The sequence below is a fragment of the Citrus sinensis genome, chromosome 7 (assembly GCF_022201045.2).
Source record: "Citrus sinensis cultivar Valencia sweet orange chromosome 7, DVS_A1.0, whole genome shotgun sequence".
NCBI lineage: Eukaryota > Viridiplantae > Streptophyta > Magnoliopsida > Sapindales > Rutaceae > Citrus > Citrus sinensis.
Window position 1 is genome coordinate 7,772,042 of NC_068562.1, and position 16,910 is coordinate 7,788,951.

The 16,910-nt window shown below is 32.2% G+C and overlaps 3 protein-coding genes across 19 annotated transcripts in view; all 3 read right to left on the reverse strand.

The window, feature by feature from the left end:
• LOC127903766 (peroxisomal (S)-2-hydroxyacid oxidase GLO4-like) overlaps positions 1-16,766 on the reverse strand; it is a 36,205-nt gene extending 19,439 nt beyond the window's left edge. The window contains exon 1 of one of the 3 annotated variants that reach the window (XM_052444563.1): positions 16,673-16,766. The gene's annotated coding sequence lies outside the window, so the exon portion shown is untranslated. Of the gene's footprint in view, positions 1-16,220; positions 16,360-16,672 lie in introns of those variants that run through there. The other 2 variants (XM_052444561.1, XM_052444560.1) reach the window with 2 other exon arrangements.
• Positions 1-16,910, reverse strand: part of LOC102611411 (zinc finger CCCH domain-containing protein 62-like) — a 116,978-nt gene that overhangs the window by 9,570 nt on the left and 90,498 nt on the right. The window lies entirely within an intron of this gene.
• Positions 12,227-16,832, reverse strand: LOC102611709 (peroxisomal (S)-2-hydroxyacid oxidase GLO4-like). Of its 6 annotated transcripts, none has more exons than XM_052444549.1 (11): positions 16,780-16,832; positions 15,353-15,502; positions 15,150-15,274; positions 14,948-15,072; positions 14,649-14,773; positions 14,380-14,437; positions 14,181-14,243; positions 13,899-13,968; positions 13,466-13,566; positions 12,752-12,856; positions 12,227-12,555 (listed from the first exon to the last, which is right to left on the reverse strand). In XM_052444549.1, exons 1-11 carry the CDS (start codon positions 16,815-16,817, stop codon positions 12,376-12,378), a joined length of 1,140 nt encoding a protein of 379 aa, XP_052300509.1. In that variant the 5' UTR covers positions 16,818-16,832; the 3' UTR covers positions 12,227-12,375. The 6 variants fall into 6 exon arrangements, with proteins under 6 accessions (XP_052300509.1, XP_052300511.1, XP_052300512.1 ...); XM_052444551.1 differs by having other exon boundaries at positions 16,673-16,783; XM_052444552.1 differs by lacking the exon at positions 16,780-16,832 and adding an exon at positions 16,729-16,753.

A 16,910-nucleotide genomic window follows, 5' to 3' on the forward strand; every position in this document is an offset into this window, starting at 1 on the left:
GACATCACTTAAAGCTAAGAACATCCCTTGAGATGTTACATTAGAGAAGTCTTAGTTTGATTTATATACAACATGCTTCATATTTGTTGAAAATTTTGCAGGACATTATGCTCTGTGGTGGTTCAGATGGGATGATTATTCCATCAGGTACAGTTAACAAAGCCGTTGCATTTTAGAGTAGTTCAAACATACATCTGTTAAGATAACAAATTTTTTTGATGAAAACCATTACCATATCCTAGGAATATTTATATTGAATCACCAAAAATCTATAATAAATTATACAGAAGCGTACCTGAATTCATAACGTTGAATTGTTTGTGTGGTTAGTCTTCTAGATCTATACGTTCTTCTAGAAAATCCTTTTAAGTTTTTCACTGCTCTCTCTGATGATGGGATGTCAATAGAGAATAAAAAGATATGTGTAAATTGTTGATTATAATCTCTTATATAGATAACTTTTTTCTATTGTCATTAGGTATTCCTAATTCTGCCCATCATATAATTAGAATATTGAATCTCTACACATTAAAAGTTCACACTCTATTAGATACATTAAAGCCCATAATACCAAAAACTTTAAGAGATCACCTTTAATTGAGTTTAATCTTATATGACAGTTCACAATACATAATTATTCATATATAAGTCTAATGTTGAATAAAGGATCCAACAATATTGGATTAAAAAATCTAATAATATCATGAGTTTTGTTTTATTGATCTCAGGCATAACCAATCTTATCGCATGCAATGCTCGTTCGCAAAGAAATAGCGAACGTTGGATTAAGAATTTAACAATATTAAATTAAAAAATCCAACAATATTGGATTAAAAAATCCAACAATATCATCAATTTTTTTTTTACTGACTATTTATCGGAATATCAGGCATAGCCGGTCTTATCGCATGCAATGCCCTTTCGCAAAGAAATAGTGATCCAACCAAAGCTGCACGCCCATGGGACGCTGTAATCATTTCAACTCTTCCCTCTCTTCTTGTTGAACAACTTTCTATTATAATAAACGATTTGGCAATAAATATTTTGATTGCACAACGAGCAGGATCGCGATGGATTTGTTATGGGAGAAGGAGCTGGGGTTTTGCTTTTAGAAGAGCTGGAACATGCTAAGGTTAATTACTAGCAGAATCATCACTTTTTATGATTAACTATAGGGCATTATTTCCCACTCATGCACTCATGTATCTACACTCAAATAATTTGACAGAAAAGATGGACGAATATTTATGCAGAGTTTCTGGGTGGAACCTTAACTTGTGATGCTTATCACATAACTGCACCTCATCCTGAGGGTTAGTACATAGGCTTTCTAAAATTCCCACTATCCACATCTATTTGAGTTTATTTCTGCTCGAGTAATATATATGTTTTTGAAATCAGGGGTGGGCATGGTATCTTGCATGAAGAAGGCTTTAGCTCAAGCTGGGGTTGCCAGGGAAGATGTGAACTACATTAATGCACATGCTCCATCAACGAGACTAGGTGATCTGAGAGAATATCAAGCTGTAATCCGTTGTTTTGGAAAGAATCCTGAGGTAAAAACTGAAGCACATTGCCGCTTATAATTTAGAATTATTATATACTTGTTTAGTTGCTATTATACTTCATCTGATTCCAACATGTCGCAGCTAAGAATGAACTCTACAAAATCCTTGATTGGCCACCTACTTGGAGCTTCAGGTGCTGCTGAAGCTGTTGCCACAATCAAGGTGAATAGCTTCTGCTTTCTTCCCTGCATACATGGTGTAACTGTGTAGATCACTCGAATAGTTAATATAAGCCTGCTCATCCTAGAGTGATGGCCACAATCATTGAAGCCTTACGCATTGACAGAGGGTATATCTACAATACGGAGGCCCTATTGGTACAATATCCTCCACTATCTATTGAAAACTTAATAAAGCTTTTCATTACAGTTTTAACTTTTTTTTGGTTGCTTGCTTCAAGTTTTACATAATACAATATCACTGTTGGGTCAGAAATGAAAACTTAGGGGGCAGATAAAGAAAAAATTTGAAAACATGAGGCTTTTCAATAAAAGTCGGGTTGGGAGTGTTATGCGGTAGTCATTCTCGCGAGAGAATCCCGTATATGTTTCCTGTAAAATTTCATGGTTTTCAATAGGATATAGAAAGAAGGCGGCCAACCCAAAAAAAGAAAAAAATTACTTAAAAATCACTTAACTCTTAACAAAGTGTTAAGTTTGGGGACATATCATGATTGTTTTTTGAATGGGGTTTTTTTCTTTTTCCTGCAGGCAATACAAATTGGATGGATACATCCAAACCTAAATCTGGAAAATCCTGACAAACATGTGGTATGCTTCTTGAATTTAAAATGGAAATATTTTTAAAAAATAATCTCTATCTTACGTGTATATAAAATACATTTTTCTCATATAAATAATGTATTTATGAAATTTATATACTATTTATATAAACAGAATATATCATGCATGTAAGATAGGAGATCTTGTTTAAAAAGGTTCCTGCTTTTTCACAAGACGTCTCTGCCGATTCAGGACGCAAAAGTACTGGTTGGCCCCATGAAGGAACGTTTGGACATAAAAGTGGCGATGTCCAACTCGTTTGGCTTTGGTGGACACAATTCATCCATCTTATTCGCTCCTTTTAAAGGAAATTGATTATGGCTAAAGAAAAAACCTTGACCACATGCGTGTGCTTGGATGTTAGTCAATTTACAGCAATTAATTAGCATCCAAATCCAAGTGCGTGCATCGTGGAACTCTGCCAAGACGTTAATTTTGTATTGGAATGACATTTGGGTACTGTTCTAAGACCACTTCGTTTGATATGTATTAATTATTATGATGCCGCAATTTAAAAAGATGCGTATGTTGATCGATCCTTGTGAAATGAGAAATAAAAGTTGAGATTTTGATCAAATTTAAGACACTTTTCAAACCAAATGATACTTGTCTATTATCGTTTTAGTTTCATCATCCAACTGAAGTGAACCATATATTTGATTATACGAACGAGGTAATCCATAGGTAATAATAGTCAGAGGTGGCATAGCCGTGATGGTGAAATTTTTGTTATAAAAAATTTGGGATGAAGTTTAGTAGACCAAAAATTAATTTTCGAGTTGGACAATTAGCATTTTTTTTAATTTCATTAAATTCTTATTTTATTATAATTACATATAAGGATAAATATAAATAAAATTGATACTACTTATATTTTTAGTCTCTCACTTAAATTTATTTTATTTGTACAATATATTATATTTTTTTCTCTCTTCTCAATCTATATAATTGATTCTTGCACAAACTTAAAATATTGATCTTTTTTTATATTAATCATTTTTTTTATTGAGAAAGAAAGTTTGAATAGAATAATAGAGATATCAAGATTTAAATAAAATAATACGGTAAAAAAAATTAACTGTGAGAAAGTTACAGAAAATAAAAGTTTTACAAATGAAAAGAGTCTTTTTTAGGGGAAAAAAAGGAAAAAAGTATTTTTGACATTACGTGGAAGATTTTGTAGAGGTGGCCGCATATCAACTCTTAATTCTCTCTCGAAATGAATTTCTCTTGAACAACATTTAAGTGAGAAATTGGCAACTATTAATTAAGAATATGCAAATTATAAATGAGTTAATCTCAATATTATCACTATTTAAACACGTGCCTTCTTTCCCAAAAACTATGAGATAGAGACAGATTGATTGGTCAAGTTATGGATGGCTCAGGGTTATCTTAAGCTGGAGGGAAGGGAAGATATGGAGTTAAGAGGAGAAAAGTACTTTAGAAACTTAGCCTCTTGCTCTTTATTCCCAGATTTTCAAAGAAATGAGTTTGATGGTAAAATAATAAGGTGCCAGATGCACTCCATAGTGCATGATTTTGCTCAGTGTCTTACAGAAAGTGATAGTTTGAATGCAGAGGTGAAGGATTCTGATTACAAGTGTCAATTAGAGTCTTCTCATGAAAAAATTCAGAATTTTATGATAATGTTTGAAAGTGATGACCTCTTTCCTATTTCAGTTTACACTCAAAAGAAACCGCGGAGCCTTGTGGTTGAGCGTGAAGGGTATTTCATGAAGGGCATAGTTCTGTCTGAGGTGTTTGATCAGTTGACGTGTCTGAGGACACTGGATTTGAGTAACCATGATAGTGTTTGGTGTAAAGTGATTGAAGTGGTTCCCAGAGGAATAAAAGGATTAATACATTTAAGGTACCTTAACTAGTCTAACAACAAAAAGATAAAAGATTGCCTGAGATGTTGTGCAAGTTGTATAATTTACAAACCTTGGAGCTCAGTTGGCGTAGCAGCCTCAGAAATTTGCCTCAAGGGATGGGCAAGTTGATCAAGCTGAGGCATGGAGAAAATGTTGGGACTCCACTTAGCTACATGCCAAAGGGAATTGAAAGATGCAGTTAGATTTTGGACACTAAGTGAATTCATTGTCGGTGGTGGAACTGATGATAAAAGCTAGTAAACTTGAATGTCTGAAAAGCCTGATCCATCTTCTAGGGATCTCTTACGATAAAAAATGCTGGGAAATGTGAATTAGGATGAGATTTGCAAAGCAGAACTTTCGGAGATGGAAAATCTCCTTACTGTGTGTATAAGTTTCGATAATAATGATAAAAAGGGAGGAAGAATAAGGATAATGAAGACCGTCTTGAGGGCTTACAGTTGCCTCAAAATCTTGAGACCTTAAACATTTTTTACCATAGAGGTAACAGGATTTCTCGCCTGAGAATAATGTTGTTATCTAAGTTGCAGTCTATGGCATTAGATTGGTGCATGAACTTAGTGCAATTGCCTCCTTTGGGAGAATTGGCAGCCCTTGAGTCACTGATTACACAAAGGATGAAGAACTTGTAAAAGGTGGGGAATGAATTTTTGGGAACAGATCAAAGTCGTGGGAAACCATTTGTTGCTTTTTCTAAATTGAATTGACTTGTTTTTCAGAAAATGAAAGTATGGAAAGAGTGGAAATATAAAACGATGAAGAGGGCATCATTATGTAATCATGCCAAGTCTTCATTCATTAACAATTGGATTCTGCCCCAAATTAGAGACACTTTCGGATGACCATTGTCCTTGAACACTATATTTGAAGATCATTTCATGTCCTGTGCTGGAAAATTGTTATAAAAAGGGAACAGCAGAGAGGCAAAAGAGCTCTCGTATCAAGATTTCTTATGCAGTTGAACTGCAACAGACACACAGGTAACACTTCTCCTTGTTTTTACATAGTTCGATTTTTAGAATTCGTTTTTGGTTTGTCATGATCCTGTAATCTTTTGTCGTATATAAAATAGATATGCAACCACCTGCATTTGTAAAAGAGATGTTAATTTAAGGTATTGTTCTCTTCACTTAGAAATTATCGATGACATCACTGGATAATTTGATCTTATTGGTTTTGTTTTCCAGGAGAATGGTGTGAGAAGCATACTGGAGAGGAATCAAAAGTTATATCTCGTGCCCCATTTCAGATATCAAATATTTGGTAAGTTAATTTCTTCAACTCACACATATCACATTCCTGGTCTTGGTTTTCAGAATGTAGAACTGGCTACTAGGCACAGCAACTAATCAATAGAATTGTAAAATTATATCTCAGTGCAGAGCAATTACTTCAAAGTCTCCAAAGATGATGGGGGCTGAGACAGAACCTTCCCCTTTGAAACAGAAAGAAAACGTTATCTTAAAACTTTTGCTTATAGTTATGTTACAGTTTGAACTCCTTTACTACTTCATAATCATTATTCTTCAATCTTGAGGTGTTTCTCAGAGTGTAATACAACTTTCAAAAAATGGAGATTGCATTGAAGTCAGAAAGGGTGCGAAAGGTCGTCGAGGGAAGAAAGTTGATAGGACGCTTTGGATGGGCTATTGTTAAACCTCGAATAGTATGATATTGTCTGCTTTAAACAAAGGTTAGGTTATTTTTTTTCTTCTTCAGTTCTCGTCAAGAGGCATCATACTATTTAAGAAATGAATTTGTATATGTAGTCTAGCATTGCTTTTAAAGCAGGCAATGCAGGACATTGACTTCCAATCCTTATCATCCTTGATATTTCCAAATCTTGAATCACGTATTGAAGCTCTGCAAGGAAAAGGAAATGGATCATTCCAAGTTACCAGTTGCAGGATGATGGCAAATCCGATTACAAGACATCAGGGAATAGTGGCTGGATTGCCTGATTCTAAATGATATTCATGAATCATGACCCTTTGTTCTGTCACTTGGTTTCAGGAACTAGCCACTAGAAATATTTTCGTTGCTCTTTTTATGTCTGTCTTTCACAGCGAAGGTAGAAGGTTGAAGCACAAGAGGGTGATTGATATGCTGTTAACTTTTATCTTTGTACAATATACCAAAACAATTTATTTTAATGTAGCAACTGGTAAGTCCTTTTATTTTCATGTTATTCAGCAACCGATGCTTTTTGTTCCTCTGTGGCCTCTTTTGTATTCGATACAATATACATAAGTTCGACGAAGGGTTCCACTAAACTTCATTTTTCTGTGATGCTCACATAATTTTGGATATGGGAGCAGGAGTTGAAGCCACCAATTCAGACTGAAACGTTGAGCCAAATTTTACCAAAATTTCACTTTGTTTGATGCATTTGCATATTAGGCACTTTAGGTCCGTGGCCTTTTGCTAGCTTGTCCTAGATGGTGCAAGGAAACAGAGTCACAAAATCAATCGACAAAAGAATGTTATAAACCATAAAAATACTTCAAATTTAATTAGTTTAAATGATTGCTCATGGTTTAATTCATCCATACATATAAGGGTGTGTTTGGCACCCAGCATTACTCCTCATTACAGCCTTGTATTGTATTAAATTAATACAATATTATGTTTGGCAAAAAATGAACTTTGTATTAGACCACATTGTAATACACCAAACGCCGCAAAAATTAAACCCGTGAGGGGGGTCGTAATTAGGCCGCATTGCATTAGAATAGAAAGCAAATACTTTCTTCTTCACGATCTCAGCCACAACCACAAACCAAATCTTCTCTTCGCAAAACCCAAAGTAAAATTTTTCTCTCAAACTCACTCGCCTTTCACTCATAGATTTTCCTCCCTTCTCCTTCAATTTCTCAAGAGCCAAACATAGCAAATGGAATCACTAAGTGAGCGGTGTAGTCGAAGCGTCTGAATCTTTGATTGGAGCCAATGCGTCATTTGAAGTTCAAACAACAGCGTAGAGTGGCAGTGGTGCTACGGCGCGGTTCAAACAGACTCTCGTGTAGATTTCATTTTTCCATTTAGGTTTCGAGTTTAAATGTTTCAGTTGATGACTCTATAAAGCCCAAAAAAATTATAATAGTAATAATAATAATAATAATCATCATCATCATCTAGACTTTTAGTACTCATATTGTCCATGATATTAAAAGAAAAACAGAAAAATACACTGTTACATAATAAATATGACACTTTCACATATAAAGTGATTGTCTGATAACTCTGCTAATTAGAACTAATTAATTAAATATTAAAATGTATTTTTTACCCTTAAACGACGTGTTTTCTCTATCATTCTTTGAATACCAGAGACAAAATGAGGTATTAAAAAACTATAAAGGATTAAAATGGTAAAAACAAATTGTGGGAGGGACTCAAGTGTCAGTCTCCCTTATTTTTCAATACAAATTTGTACTCGAAACTTTAACCCTTAAATTATCATAATTCTCACAATAGATAAGTTAGTTTCCTTATAGATTCCGTTATTAAAACCAAAAGTTAATTACCAGGAAGTCTCATCACACGTAACTAAGTATTTATTATCTCTATCATATTTTCTAATTCCCCACATTATTTAATATTTTCTATCTGACAAAATGGTTGTACAAATACATAATTACATAAAACTCTCATTGTAAAAGAAAATTATTCGGGAGAGTGCCAAACTAGGGAGGCTGCCACTTTTTTTTCTCAATCGAGTTTTCGTGTTTATCACTCACTTAATATTTTTATGGTTTTTATATATAATACGCAATTACTTTCTTTAACAGAAAAATTTATCTGAGTGAAAAAAAAAAGTTCTTTTCTTTAGAAATTGGAGTAACATGATATATTAAAAAAATTATAAGAGTAAATAATTGGTGAAATTCGAAAACAATAGGAGAGGAACGAGCAAATAACCCGTCAAAGTAGGAAGGTCATCACATTAGCGTTGTCTGTCCACTACCGTCTTCAAATCATTAAGGCTTTATTGACGTCATAAGGTATAATGATAATTTCACCTACGCTTCAAAAGCGTAATTTGGACAATATTCCGTTAGTTTTCTTAACGGTTTAAAGACGATAGTGGATAAGTGTAAAAAAATATAAATTTAAGTGGAGCACAGTAAAAAAAATTAAAAATTATATATTTTTAAAAAAGTACGAAAAAAAAGGTAGACGGTAAATAATTACCGTTAATCCATTCATCGAACTCCTTGTTTATCTAACAATAAGGTTAGGTGGCAAAGTATCATTTTTCACCTCATGGGTCATGAAATTGGAAATCGGCATGTCTTTACCACGATTAAGATTTCTTTTTTTTTTTTAATCTAGTTATCACATCATGCGTTTAAATTTTATTTGGAGTTGTTATAATATAATCGATAGAAATCTTTAACGTGAGAAAGCAGCAGCATTACCTTGACGTGCGGTTACTGCTGGCAGTGTGATTGTTAATAATGAAGTATTTAATGAGAGCAGGTGGCGTGGATTTTTTATGGTGTGGAATTTTCTAGACTTTATTTGCACTCTTAGATCATGCTTAGATGAATTGTGGGGTTGCATTAAATTTTGAGATTAATAAAATAATTTAATTTAAGGTATGTTTGGTTGTCATGAATTAATAGGATAAATAAAAATTAATTCATAACAATTGGGATTATTAGTATTTATATTTATATAGGTTTAGGTGAGATAAAATTAAATGAAGAATTTGTGTCCTCTTTATCACTATTTTATTTTTCATTTAACCCAATATTTTAATAAAAATTAAATATAGAAGTTAATTTCATAATTTTTTAACCTATAATTTTGTTTTATATAGAATATCAAAATTTTATTCATTAATTTAATTAAACTAATATTGAATTTTAAACATAAAATAATAAACTATTTCTTTGTAGTAGCATTGAATATTAAATATTAAAGTCAACAATTATCAATATAATTTAAAAATATTATATTATTTAAATAATTATTTAAATTTATTAAATTAAATTAATATAGTCCTTTTCAATATTGTCCAATTTAATTTTAAAAGTTAATTCAATCAAATCATATCTTCCAAATGTAACCTTAAGTTATTAAGGTCTGGGTTTAGTGGGGCAATAGGGGGACACCTGTTCAAGACTCAATCGATGCTCTCCTACACAAATTAATAGAAGGTGTATGTATCTCTCTAAATATTTTTGGAAGTATATATAACTCCTCGGTAGATCTCAAATTACACTATATAAGCGTATAAACTTAAGCTAATAATAGATAATAGGTTGTAAGATGTAACAATTTTTTTTTTTAATAAAAAAAGCCTTCCTGTTACTTGGACTGTCCGTGCACTGTTGCACGGTCGACATAATTGGTCTATCATTTTTATTTGTGTTTATAAAAAGTTGCATGAATATGAGGCTTTTCAATATCAACTCTTAAAATTAAAAACTCTGATCGGTCTGGTACTTATATTGGCGGCTTTGGGAATAATTGGGACGTCTTCGGGCAGCTTTTTTTTTGAGGTGATATGCCATGTTGCTAGTTATTGAAAATGCCATTGCTAGAGGTTGGAATTATTCATGGCATGAGGTTATGCTTCAATTCTCGTTGTTACTTATTTTGTAATCTCGAGAATTGGATTTAATTAACTACTGCATCGTGTGGTGAATTTCATGCACTTCAAGATCATTCCTACTTTTCGAGGAGAGACCAATGTTGTTGCTAATCGATTAGCTAATCTCAAGTGTCAATTGCAGCTCGCTAACTTGGTCGGTTAGATATTTCATCATCAGATATTATTAGTCTTCTTTAAGAAAGATGCTAATGGATTTTACTATTAATTAATTTTTTTTAATTTATTAACTTGCCTATTAGAATGGGTTTTTGTTGCTCTCATTTGGGTGGTGGAGTGGATTTTAAATAGTTTTTTTTAATATATACTGAAATTTTAGGGGAGGTAAGACGCAAAAAAAAATGAATTTGCACTTTACCCATCCGCTTATGTTAAAAAGAAAAAGAAAGAAAGAATAGACTTTTTGTTTCGTGGATGCAATTTAACTGAAATGGTAAAATCTCTCCTATTACAAATAAGTGATTTGGGGTTGGAACCTCCCACACGAATGGGGAAGAAATCTTTTTGACATTAGACTAAACAATAACTATTAAAAAAAAAGTTTTTCGATTTATTTGAGTTGTCTTTTGAAATAATTATTGTTAGTTGGTTGTATAAATAATTAGATATGAAGAGAAAATGTTTAATATTTAATAAAATTTATTATTAAAAGTGCCTGAATTTTAAAAGCAGTTAGACATATTTGGTAAATCTTACTGTAAAATTGTTGTAAGAATATAAATAACTGAATTAAACATAATATTGAAGCAATCTTATTTAGATATTTATAAATATGTATATAAAATATTTTTTTATTGTGTAAATATAAGAATTAATAACTAAAATAAATATTTTATTTTTTATTTTTGTTATCTTAATATAATGAGTAGTAATAATAATAATTTCTTTAAAGTTAATAATTTTATTTCTTAAATAATAAGGATAAGTTTAAATGTTTATAATATATATGATGATATAAATGAAATTATATCGAGTATAAAATTTATTCACAAAATCAAATTTTAAAAAATTACTGATTTCTTACGTTTTTAAAATCTATTGTAAAATAAAATAATTTTAAAAAATTCATCGAACATTAAAAATAATTTTTAATTTTTTAAAATTACTTTAAGTATTTAGAATAGTCCAACGGGGGCCTGCCCCACTATTAAAGCTTCCGTCAACTACTGTGATCCATCTGAATTAGAAAAATATATCAGATAAGATATTTTAGTATTTTTTTAATAGAATGATTACTCCGTTATTATCCACGTCTTTGTACTTGTCATTTGCTGCTCCCACAGCCGCCTCAAGGCAGCTGCCATAAATTGACCGCCATCTTTCTTTTTTCTGGTCAACAAGTCAAAATCTTATATTAATGCATTAAAGACTTACAAACATTGTCCATTATAATTGATTAAGCAGCTCTATTATAGTTTAGTTTTTTACGTGATTATACCTGTTTTCCTATTTATTACTAACAATTATTATAATAATAATTTTTTTAACAAATTTTTATTTGACATCTAACAATACAAAAAAGCCTAAATTAAAATTTTCTCTGAAGGCCATAAAAGCTCTTGAGCTGGCCCTGACTTCGATTCATCCCATTCCATCTTTAGCTTATTTTATTATGATCTAAAATGAATGCAAATATATCGGAAACAGATCAACAATTATTGGATAGGCATGTCCGTGAATTAACAGTATATTTATTTCCTAAAATGAGAATGAGAATGTGCTGGAATGTTATTGATGTATTTATGTGAGAGAGAGTGGTTAAGATGTTAGTGGAGATTGTGGTGGTGAATTGTTGAATTTAGGAGATGGAATAAGAATTATAAATCTATATAGATTGTGGTGACTTTTTTACAAAGATAAATAAATAAATAAAGGATGCAAAGAACCCAGAGAATAAAGAAAAAAAAAACAAAGGAAGAAGAACAGAAGAGAGAAGGACGAAAAAGAATTGCAGAAGGAGATTCAGTTTGGAGATGGTAAAAGAGGGAGATAAGAGATAAGGATGATGTGTGACCTGTCAGATTTGTGTTTATTGTTTTATAATTTATTTTACCATTTATTTTATAAAACAAGCAAAATATGTACAAGTTGTTTTGTAATTCATCACTCAATCTATTTGAAAAGTTTAGAATTTATTAGTTTAATATATATTTAATGAAAAATTATGATATTTTTTATATTTATATTAAAAATGATGTAAAAAATTTTAAAATTTAATACTTCTATAATTAATTTTTTTTAAGTACTAAGAAATATTGTTTTGAAATATATAATGTAAATTAATCACCAAAAAAATTAATATATAATGAAATATATAGCTCCAAACATGATATAATTAAAAATTAATACAGTATAATGTAATACCAAACGTTGTACAGTATTATTATAATTCAATACTAATACAATACAGAATAATATAATACAACTGTATTAAAATAATATAATACAGTATAATACAATACAGTGTACTAAACACACCCTTAAGACATTTCTGCAACAGAATAATATTACAGCATCGAATGGATTCTCTCATGCTCAGTTCTCACATGCTTCCTGGTAATATGTTTCACACTAGGACAGCCAGTAAGGGCCATGGTCAACTCAAACTCATCCTTCAGCATTTCGATGACGCGTCTCACCCCATATTCCCCTTTTGCAGCAAGGCCGTAGACTACAGGCCTTCCAATCTGGAGTAACATATGACATACATTTGTTTAGTAATCAAATAAGGACCCGAACAAAAGTAGTACTGCAGCTGAAATAAATTTCTATGTTACCTTTGTGTCCCTGGAATCAACTGTTAACAAAAGAGAAAAGAAAGGTGGCTCCAGAGTCTCACCACTGAAATTCAAAAACTTAAGGGTGAAGTTGTGAAAAGCTTACAAGTACAGCTTGTGCACCGAGGGCCAATGCCTTGAAAACATCTGTTCCTCGCCGCACTCCTCCATCCATAAGAATTGGAACTCTTCCTTTAACGGCATGAACCACCTGCAAGCTCAGGGTTCACAAGTATAAAATGTATTGGTTACGATTTCCTTGGTAAAATCTATTGTGTAACCCAAAGTTGTCAGTGGACACATATCTTATTCCAAAATGCTGGTCATTTCTACATCGAGCTAGTTAGATCGAAAAATGTATTGTTACAAGATCTCCATCATTAATACATGAAACGGCAAGTTCCATTGTCTACACGTCAGAAAACTAGCAAAAACTACATGCATTAGCATTGTTATGAGCACCCGATAGATTTGCGTCTCCTGTTTCCTAATTCATTTGCCTTAAATTAAAACTCAGAATATTAATTAGGAGAATTATGTAATCCTTAATAATATGATATTTCTCAACCTTTCAAGTTAAATTCAATGGCAGCAGCAATGTTGTCAGTTTGGATTCCCTTTTACAGTCTTAAAAAAATTTTAGAATGCATTCTACTAATCAAACATTAATCAAAATAAACTGACACATATTTGTAATCAATTCAATTCTCACAATTATTTACGTACTTGTAAAAGTGAAGTAAGTTTAGATCTATATACAAATCTAGATCATATTGTCTGCAGTTTAGAATGCTAAAAGTGGTGTGAAATTTATAGTCACCTCTTCCAGAGCAGAAATAGTGGCAGGACTATAATCTAACTGTCGAGCTCCGTGATTGGAGACAATAATCCCAGCAACACCTACTTCCACAGCTTTTATTGCTGAAAATTTTAGAAACCAAGCAATTAACAAATCTTCAATTAGGAACTCACAAAAAAAATGAAAATATTTCTGATGAAATTCATAAAAGAGATAGATAGTGACGTGAGGAGAGGATATTTAACAATAATATTTTCATTTGGATGATTGGCATCTCCAATTGTACAAACTTTAATTCTAAGTCTCTAATCCCACTACCGAATCACTGCATAAATGAACCTCTGGCTTAGAGACTCACAGTGTATAAATGGAAAAGAATCCTCTTTTAGTCTAAGGCTACATGGAAAACAAAACAAAGCGATACTCATATCATCAGATGGAGCTTTGATCTTACCATCTTCACGAGTAAGTATCCCCTTGATCAAAATTGGTAAGTTTGTAATAGATCTTAGCCATTCTAAATCCTGCAGAAGCATATGATATTCTTCAGACTCAAAACTTTACAGAGAGTATTGACATCAATAGCCAACTCAAAACTTTGCAGAAGCATTTGTTCTAAGTAGCTGAATAATATACACTTATTTTTTCTTGATATATTTTCCGAGCAAGGGAAAGAAACAGCCAGGACAGATTTTTTCTTGATTTACAAAAGGTGAAAGACTTCACTTATCTCTACCTTCCAACTTAAAGAAGCATCCATGGTCTCATTGGCATCAGCTTCAAAATTCGAACCTGTATCCTGTAAAAAGTGTAATCCATTAAGTTAAAGTAAAGGATTATAGATATAGTCTATGAGTTTAAACAAGCAGTAAAAGTAAATGCCGGCTGAGAACCAGAAATATCAAAAAATAAATAAGTGAAACTGTAACACTCACAGAGCTGACTTTGGTTGATAAGAGGCCTTCCAAATTCTTCAACGGCGGTGTAATCATTCTGCAGATGTTGTTGAGTGAGATTCAAAAGACAATGTTTACTGTACCCAAATAAAAGGTAAAGGGCACTACATATTTCTTTTGATGTCACAATACAAACATTTGTGTCATATCACTATCCTAAAAGGTTTTTTTAACCAAAGTTTCAATTCAATTATATGTGGTAGTACTTGGAATATATAGAACCAAAGATAAAAAAGATGATAATTCACTTGTTCTTTATATCTGCCTCCCTTCTACCAAGTCTTGGAGTATCAACAGTTAGGACAAGAGCCTTAAAACCATTCCTTTCAGCTCTCTGCACTAGAGTAGCTGTTATATCTCGTTTCTTGAATACCTATTCACAAAAAGGACGCCATAGTGTGGTTCAAACCCTTTAAGTAACATTATAAGAAAGAAGAAAATAGTTGTTGCTCAAAAAAATGAGCAGTTTCCTAATAAGAATAGGAGGGGAAAATAAAAAATAAAAAAGGAAAAAGAAAAAAGAAAGAGCCCAAGACAAGCCAACTACATATAATTGATAGAAGCGAACAGCATTGGAGCTGGCCGCAACCTCCTCTATGGTGCTGCTAGATGTGAAGGATAAAACCATTATGGTGTTACATGAAGCTGCTGCTCTGGCTGTGGCTACCTCTCCTGGAATATATACAAACACTTAATGTTAGAATTTGAACAAAATCTTAATGATGTACATCTTGAAAAAGGAATAAGACCTTCAGGGTTTGCAAGCTTATGCAAAGCCGTTGGAGCAATGATAATGGGAGCCGAGATTTTGTAATCAAGTATAGTAGTCGATAAATCTATTCTGCTGACATCGACAAGAATTCTTGGCCGAAACCTGAGAGATATAATAAAAGTCCATTTGAAAGTTCTGAATCTAGTTCTAAGATTACTCATTGAAACTCATTTGTCTTACGTAATTCTATGAAAGGCTTCCACATTCTCTTTTAGGGTATGTTCATCTTCTGCTCCACCAGCGTAGAAATCATAATACATTTTTGGAAGGGCCAGCCTTGCCAATTCTTGGAACTCATTCAAATTAACAGGTTCAGCTGCCATTTGAAACCTGCAAACGTTGACATTAATAAACTTTTCAAGTAAATCAATCCCAGATGCTACATACTGCATGCATAAATCAGAATAATTCATTTCAAGAAACTTAAAGCAGCATTTGGATATAGCAAGAAAATCCTGTAATAGGTGACACTTCTCTACGGAAGTGAATAAATCATAGCCAACATTGCATAGCCCCCACCCCCCCCCCCCCCCCTCCCCAAAACAAAAAAAGAAAAAGAAAAACGGTTCTCAGGATCATTCTATAACACACAACACTTGTTTAAAATTATAACGGAAATATTGTTTTCTTTCTGTAAATTTTCAGTGTACGGTGTTCTCGTCATACCGTCAAGAAATATACCGTATACAATAAAGTAACATTTAAGCGCTTTCTTATCTGTCAATGATCCATTATACATGTAATTTCTAAGATACATACAGACATACATACACACTAGCACATGATAACAGCTAAATAATGCTTCACATCTATCAAAATTGTTAGGAAATTGAGTTTCCTCCCAAGATCTCTCCAAGTAATTTATTAAGTAACAAATTAATAAGAAAAATTAAATGTAGAATATACCAATCATACAACACAAGATTTACGTGGAAAACTCTAAATCCAGAGAAAAATCACGGCTGTTGTCGAAAAGACAATCAGAGAAAAAATATTCACTATGTAAAAAATTATTATAACCACTCTCTCAGAAATAATTTTCTCTCACCTAATTCCTAAATACACCCCAAAAAAACAATCTCTGAATGAAGAAGAGAAACCGAGGATTGGATTTAAAAATTAAAGATGGGAGCTTCCTTTATATAGCCAAAATTGACTATTATTATAATATTTTCTTTATTCTTCTCGTGGCTTCTTCAAAACCTTTTTCTTTCTTCCATTTTGGCGTTCCAACTTTTGCAACATCTTCTTCATTCTTCTTTCTTTTTCTTCCTTGGCGCCTAACCCTTCAACATTTGCTGCATCAACGCTTCTAGATGTAGCTTCTAGAAGCTGCAGCCAAATGCTTTTACAAAAATCAGTAAGATCACGATGATCCAATATAGCATTTCACGTACTTAAGCTCACAGGCAAGTTCATCATGATCAAAACATGCTTACGAATCACGACATCAGAAAAATTTAAAAAAAAAAATTCCTGAAAGAGAGAGAATAAAGATACCAATTCGAATAACTATTAATCAAACTTAAACAATAGAATTTTGTAAAGAAATGAACCCGAATGACCAAAAATTTCAACTGATGAAGGTCGATCGTGAAGCAGATTACAACAGTGAGTCGGGGGCAGAGTCAAAGTCAAGAAGCATATAAAGGATTAGTATTACTTATTTGTCATTTGACGTGTTTCCTACAATTATAGTCTTATCAACTTCTATCATTTTTCAGAATTTTGTTGTTTT

Excerpts from the sequence above, each read along its gene's own strand:
- LOC102611709 (XM_052444549.1), bottom strand. The coding sequence starts at position 16,817 with ATGCTTCTTGACTTTGACTCTGCCCCCGACTCACTGTT. Across the intron at positions 15,275-15,352 it reads GAAGCCTTTCATAGAATTAC|GTTTCGGCCAAGAATTCTTG; the intron begins GTAAGACAAATG and ends TATATCTCTCAG. Across the intron at positions 13,567-13,898 it reads GATACTTACTCGTGAAGATG|CAATAAAAGCTGTGGAAGTA; the intron begins GTAAGATCAAAG and ends TAAAATTTTCAG.